At 48.8% G+C, this 6537-nt stretch overlaps 1 protein-coding gene across 1 annotated transcript; it reads right to left on the reverse strand.

The window, feature by feature from the left end:
- Window positions 1–1294: 1294 nt before the first annotated feature.
- On the reverse strand, window positions 1295–6313 carry LOC131292777 (uncharacterized; the record flags this gene model as incomplete). The annotated part of the gene is made up of 2 exons (XM_058320861.1): window positions 3116–6313; window positions 1295–2292 (listed from the first exon to the last, which is right to left on the reverse strand). Coding segments are annotated over exons 1-2 (4196 nt in total), but the record flags the coding sequence as incomplete, so codon positions are not given.
- Between the last annotated feature and the right edge of the window lie 224 nt (window positions 6314–6537).

Below are 6537 nucleotides of genomic sequence, written 5' to 3' on the forward strand. Positions count from 1 at the left end.
TTAAAGTGACTTTAAAGAGAATGAGACGATGCAAAATGGTGTTTAGGAGGTGCTTAAAGTGACTTTAAAGAGAATAAGACGATGCAAAATGGTGTTTAGAAGGTGCTTAAAGTGACTTTAAAGAGAATAAGACGATGCAAAATGGTGTTTAGAAGGTGCTTAAAGTGACTTTAAAGAGAATGAGACGATGCAAAATGAGGTTTAGAAGGTGCTTAAAGTGACTTTAAAGCGAATGAGACGATGCAAAATGAGGTTTAGAAGGTGCTTAAAGTGACTTTAAAGAGAATGAGACGATGCAAAATGAGTTTAAGAAGGTGCTTAAAGTGACTTTAAAGAGAATGAGACGATGCAAAATGAGGTTTAGAAGGTGCTTAAAGTGACTTTAAAGAGAATGAGACGATGCAAAATGAGGTTAAGAAGGTGCTTAAAGTGACTTTAAAGAGAATGAGACGATGCAAAATGGTGTTATGAAGGTGCTTAAAGTGACTTTAAAGAGAATGAGACGATGCAAAATGGTGTTTAGAAGGTGCTTAAAGTGACTTTAAAGAGAATGAGACGATGCAAAATGGTGTTAAGAAGGTGCTTAAAGTGACTTTAAAGAGAATGAGACGATGCAAAATGGTGTTTAGAAGGTGCTTAAAGTGACTTTAAAGAGAATGAGACGATGCAAAATGGTGTTTAGAAGGTGCTTAAAGTGACTTTAAAGAGAATGAGACGATGCAAAATGGTGTTTAGAAGGTGCTTAAAGTGACTTTAAAGAGAATGCGACGATGCAAAATGGTGTTTAGAAGGTGCTTAAAGTGACTGTTGGGTGATCGTCAAACGCAGTGAAGCGGATGCGCAGAGCTACGGCGCTGGATGGCAAAGAAGACAAATAATTCCGTGTCAGAAGTTCTGAAAAGAACTGGTGTTTATTTTCTTCTATCTCTGGATCGCGATGTTCACTGGTCGAAGGTTTCCTACGTTGTGTGTCACTTCTAAGTGAAACACTCTTTTTATACATAGTTAGGCGAGTTCGCAAATTTCTACCCTAACTTATTGAGTGTCCTATCCTTCTCTTTCTAAATTAGTTGTGAGTGACGTATTCTCGGCGTTTGGCCATTTTCTAACTTTTCTTCTGTTAGTCACTCAACATACCGGCCACCTTGAAAAATTGACCTTTTTTTTTCAACTTAAACATTCTAATCGGCATAGTTTGTTAACCGCACGCTTGAATATTCCAGAGCTTGTCCGCACCGTCGCCACTCTGGAAATGCCGTCGGGTCCTGGATGTAGTTCAAGAACGCGAGCTAACGGCCATCGGGTTGGCGGTAGTTGGTCGTCCTTCAGGATGATCAGGTCCCCTTCAGCAAGCTGGTATCCTTTGCGTTGTCGTCGGTGGGCAATGTTCAGCTCCTTGCGGTATTCGTTGCACCAACGATCCCAAAAACTTTGTGTGAACCTTTGCAGACGTTGATACTTGGCCAGCTGGTTCTGGGAAGCACAGCTAGCGTTGAATTCCGGCAGTGGCTGCAGCGGACGCTTGATGAGGAAGTGGGCCGGGGTCAGTGCTTCTAAATCGTTCGGGTCACTGGAGAGTGGTGTCAAAGGGCGGGAGTTCATGCATCCTTCGATTTTAGCCAGCACGGTCGCCATTTCCTCTTCGGAGAGTGAAGCTGCGCCGAGTTGACGAACCAAGTGAGTTTTGGCCACCTTGACCGCGGCCTCCCATAGACCGCCGAAGTTGGGTGCTCGTGGAGGGATGAGGTGCCATTGAATCGCGTCGTCTGCCAAATGTTTGTCGATCTGCTCCTTGCTCTTCGTGTGATTCAGCATGGCGTAGATGGCGTGAAGGGCGTTTTTAGCACCAATGAAATTGGTACCATTGTCCGAGTAGATGTGGGTCGGCCTGCCTTTCCTGTACACAAACCGGTCAAGAGCCATCAGGAATGCTGCCGTGCTGAGATCGCTGACCAGCTCCAAATGGACAGCCTTGGTGCTGAGGCAAACAAAAATGCAGATGTAAGCCTTACGAGCCGCGGCTTTCCGATGAATCGGCTTCAGGTAGATAGGCCCACAATAATCGATTCCGGTACAGATGAACGCGTCGTTTGCTGTCACTCTGTCGACCGGTAGTTGACCCTCTGGTTGTTGTATTGGATGAGGATTGGCTCTGCAACACTCGTGACATTTTCGTATGGCGCTTCTGACTGCCTTGCGTCCATTCAATGGCCAGAATCCATCGCGCACTGCAGACAGTGTATGCGAGATGCCACCGTGTAGTAGTTTACGGTGTTGATGTACCAGAAGCATCTGCGTAAACGGATGAAACACAGGGATGACAATTGGATGCTGCATCCGATTGCTGTAACCGGCCACCAACGCGGATCACTCCGTCACCATCAATGAACGGATTCAGTAGTCGAAGAGATGACCGTGTAGATACGGGTTGATGCCTTTTGAAGCGTTGAATTTCATCAGGAAAGGCTTCTGTCTGGACGATTTTTACAAGACAGGTAGTTGCTTTCGTCAGCTCACTGACGAGAAGAGTTCTGCTGGTTATGCGTCGAGATTTGTTCCGGGTGTTGTTGTAGAACCGGAGACAGTAGCCGACGGCTCGCAGAAGCGTTGAGTATGAAGAAAATCTCTCGAAGATTTCATTTGGTTTCATCACCTGGACAGGCAGAGTTACGACGTCCTTCCGTAGCTCTTCTTCGGTGATTTTGTTTGTAGAGATGATTTCTGATGGCCATGTAGATTTTGGCGCTCGTAGCCAAGCTGGACTGTTTTGCCATCGTTGATCGCTAATCAGTTCGTCCACTGAACAGCCACGTGATACAATGTCCGCCGGGTTGTCGCTTCCGGAGACATGTCGCCAGCGTGAACCTTGGGTGGCGTCCTGTATCTTTGTGACACGATTTGCCACGTACGTTTTCCATGTACGTGCGGGAGCCTGTAGCCATTGAAGAACGACGGTTGAATCCGACCAGAAGTGACGCGCTGAAAACTGCATGTCTAGTGCATCCTTCACTTTGGTAAAAAGTCTCGCTCCTAGCAGTGCTGCACAAAGTTCTAGACGAGGGATGGTGACGGGTTTCAGCGGAGCAACTTTGGATTTCGATGTCAGCAAGCTCACTTGCACTGATCCGTCAGACGTTTCCGACCGGATGTAGATACAAGCTCCGTAAGCTGCTTCAGACGCGTCGGTGAAACAATGAAGCTCTGCTTGGTGATAACCGGCTATGAATGCGAACCTCGTGATGGTGAAGTCCTGAAGTTTGGCAAGTTGCTCGCAGAAGATGTCCCATTTTCGTTGTAGGTCGTCCGGTACCTTGTCGTCCCAATGCAGTCCCAATAGCCAAAGCAACTGCATGATCAATTTCGCTTGCACGATGACCGGTGAAATTAAACCGAGTGGGTCGTACAGCTGCGCGATTGAAGAGAGTATGCTGCGTTTGGAGTGTGGCGATGGTTTGATGACGATCGAAACATCCAGACGGAATACATCGGCTTCTGGATCCCATCGAATGCCGAGCGTTTTGATGTTTTCCTCGATGTCGAAGTTGAACGCTGATTTCGTTCCAAGTAGTGCTGGTGGGACTCCTTCCAGTACTGGAAGAGCGTTGGAACACCACTTGCGGAACGTGAATCCACCCTTGCTGACAAGGGTGGCCAGTTCTTCTCGCAGACTGATGGCACCTTCAATGCTGTCGGCGCCGGCGATGAGGTCGTCCATGTACAGATGATGCTTGATGGCATTGCTTGCCAGCGGGTATGAAGTTCCTTCGTCCTCTACTAGCTGCAGAAGTGTTCTTGTCGCTAAGAACGATGACGGGGCCAAGCCGTACGTGATGGTGTCGAGCTCGTAGATTTGCACTGGTTGGCTGCTGTCGAATCGCCAGATGATGCGTTGCAGAGGGCGATCCACTGGATGAACCAACACTTGCCGGTACATTTTCTCGAGGTCTGCTACCACTGCGATCTTGAATTTCCGGAACCGGATGACCAGACTAAGCAAGTCATCTTGTACGACAGGTCCCACCATCAAAGCATCGTTCAGAGAGTGTCCTGTTGATGTTGCTGCGGAACCATCAAACACGACTCTTACTTTGGTGGTGGTGCTGGTGTCCTTGAAGACGGGATGATGCGGTAGATAACACGCTGCGGGACCATCTGCTGCGTCATCTTCCACAGGTGTCATATGATGTAACGCAATGTACTCCGCCATGAAGTCGTGGTATTGATGGCGAAGCTCGTCATTTTTACTCAATTTCCGTTCGAGGGCTCCGAATCGTCGTAGGGCGGTTGCCTTTGAAGCACCGATTAACTTGTCGTGTTGTTGATGCTTCGGTAGCTTCACGATGTATCGACCCGTCGTATCTCGGGAAACCGTATCCTTGAAGTATTCTTCGCAGTACCTTTCATCTGCTGTCTGCGTGGTCTCGATTTCTTCCGCTTTCCAGAATCGTTCGATCTGGTCTTCGAGGCTTGGAGTGATGCTGTTAAAATGGCATCTCATTGCCATCTTTTGCTCCGGTGGCGGTGGGCTTCCGGTAACTACCCAGCCGAAGACGGTTTCTACGAGCAACGGTCCGTTCTCGTGCAGGCGAATTCGTCCTTCCTTCAGGAAGGTGTAGAAGTTTGCCACCCCGATGATCATGTCGATCCGTCCCACGGTGTTGAAGTGCGGATCAGCGAGGTCTGCATCTGCTGGTATGTTCCAGTCTGTCGTGCCGAATGGTGTAGCGGGAATGTCGTGGGTCACCTTACGGAGAACGATGAAATCCACGGTTTTGTTGAACTCTCCGATCCTGGATCGGATTTCTGCTGACACCATGTGCTTTGCGGAAGTGGTTGTGTTATCAACTCCAGTTATCTCTAAATCAACCACTTTCCGGCGCAAACGAAGTTGCTGGCACAGCTTTTCACTTATCGCGTTGGGTTGCGATCCGGAGTCCAGAAGAGCACGCGCTAGGTGCTCGCCGCCGTTGGCATCCACAACCACCAATAACACAGTTGTGAGGATCGCACGATCGAAATTCGTACCTTGCACCGATGGGTGTGTTGTTGATGCTGCCAACATGCTGGACGACGGAGCTGAGCTGTTCGATGGCTGCTGCTGTGGTTGAAATAATCCCGGATGTATTAACGTGTGATGACGTCCGGAGCACTGGCGACACACAAACTTGCTGGTGCATTGAGCTGCCGTATGGTTTTCTCGTAAACAGTTTGCACACAGTTTTTTATCGCGCACTATTTGAAGTCGCTGCTGATGGTTAGCGGTTGTAAAGTTTGTGCACTGGTTTACGGAATGGTTTTGTCGACACACACTACACACTGCTTCGTTCTGGTGCTGCTGCTGCTGCACTGCGGCTGAAGCTGCGGCGTTCATGTGAGAGCGTGATCCCTGCTTCCTTCGTTCGACGTTTGACGATGATGTCGAACGGTTTACTTCGATGCTCTCCATGGTTTGTATTCTCCTCCGAAGAAACTGAACCATCTGAGCGTAGGTGGGCTGCTGTTTGGGCTCGAGCGATTCTTCCCAAGCAGTTACTGTAGCATCGTCGAGCTTGTCTGCTAGCAGGCCTACGATGATTGTGCTGTTCGGGTCAATCGGTTCACCGAGCTGTTGCAGCACTTGCAGGTGTAGCACAAACTTGTCGACGATGTTGCGTAGGGCTTGAACGCTTCCCTTTGTAATTTTTGGCAAGCCCAAAAGGGAGCGCACTTGTTTCTTCCTCAGAAGAACTTTGTTGGAGTACCGCTCAACCAGTGTCGTCCAGGCGATGTCGTAGTTCTCCGACGTGATGCTTAGCACCTGGATTTGGCTAGCGGCTTCTCCTTCCAGCGCGGCGCGAAGGTAGTGGAACTTTTGGATTGCCGATAGTTCCTTCGATTTATGCACCAGGGACTCGAACGTGTCGTGGAACGTGAGCCAAGTGTCATAATCTCCGTTGAAGCTCGGCAGAGAAATGGTTGGCAGCTTTACCGCGGCAAGCGATGATGTGGTAGCTGCCTCCTGTTTCACCGTTATCTTCATAGATTCGCTCAGTATGTCCATGAGCTTTCCTTTGGTTACGCAGTAGAGCTCCTCTACTTGCGTCCGGATGTTCTCGAGCGATGCGATGGTTTCGGGTGAAACCCCTAGCTCGAGGATGTCGTCGAAGCTTTGAGTATACGACTCAAAGAATGCTTCAAACCTTTGAAGGCGATGCTCGGCTTGGTTGCTTTGGTCCGCAGTGTAAGAATCGACGAATAGCTGCACTCGTTGCATTCCTACAATCGACGACTGAAGCTTAGCCTGCTTCGCTTGTAACACTTTTGTCTCAGCCATGGTGAGACACGTAGATAGTTCGCTTGGTTGGAACTAGACTCTCACTAATCCTGGTCGCTTGGCACCAAAATGTTGGGTGATCGTCAAACGCAGTGAAGCGGATGCGCAGAGCTACGGCGCTGGATGGCAAAGAAGACAAATAATTCCGTGTCAGAAGTTCTGAAAAGAACTGGTGTTTATTTTCTTCTATCTCTGGATCGCGATGTTCACTGGTCGAAGGTTTC

This window comes from Anopheles ziemanni, unplaced genomic scaffold, assembly GCF_943734765.1.
Source record: "Anopheles ziemanni unplaced genomic scaffold, idAnoZiCoDA_A2_x.2 U_8, whole genome shotgun sequence".
Taxonomy (NCBI): Eukaryota; Metazoa; Arthropoda; class Insecta; order Diptera; family Culicidae; genus Anopheles; species Anopheles ziemanni.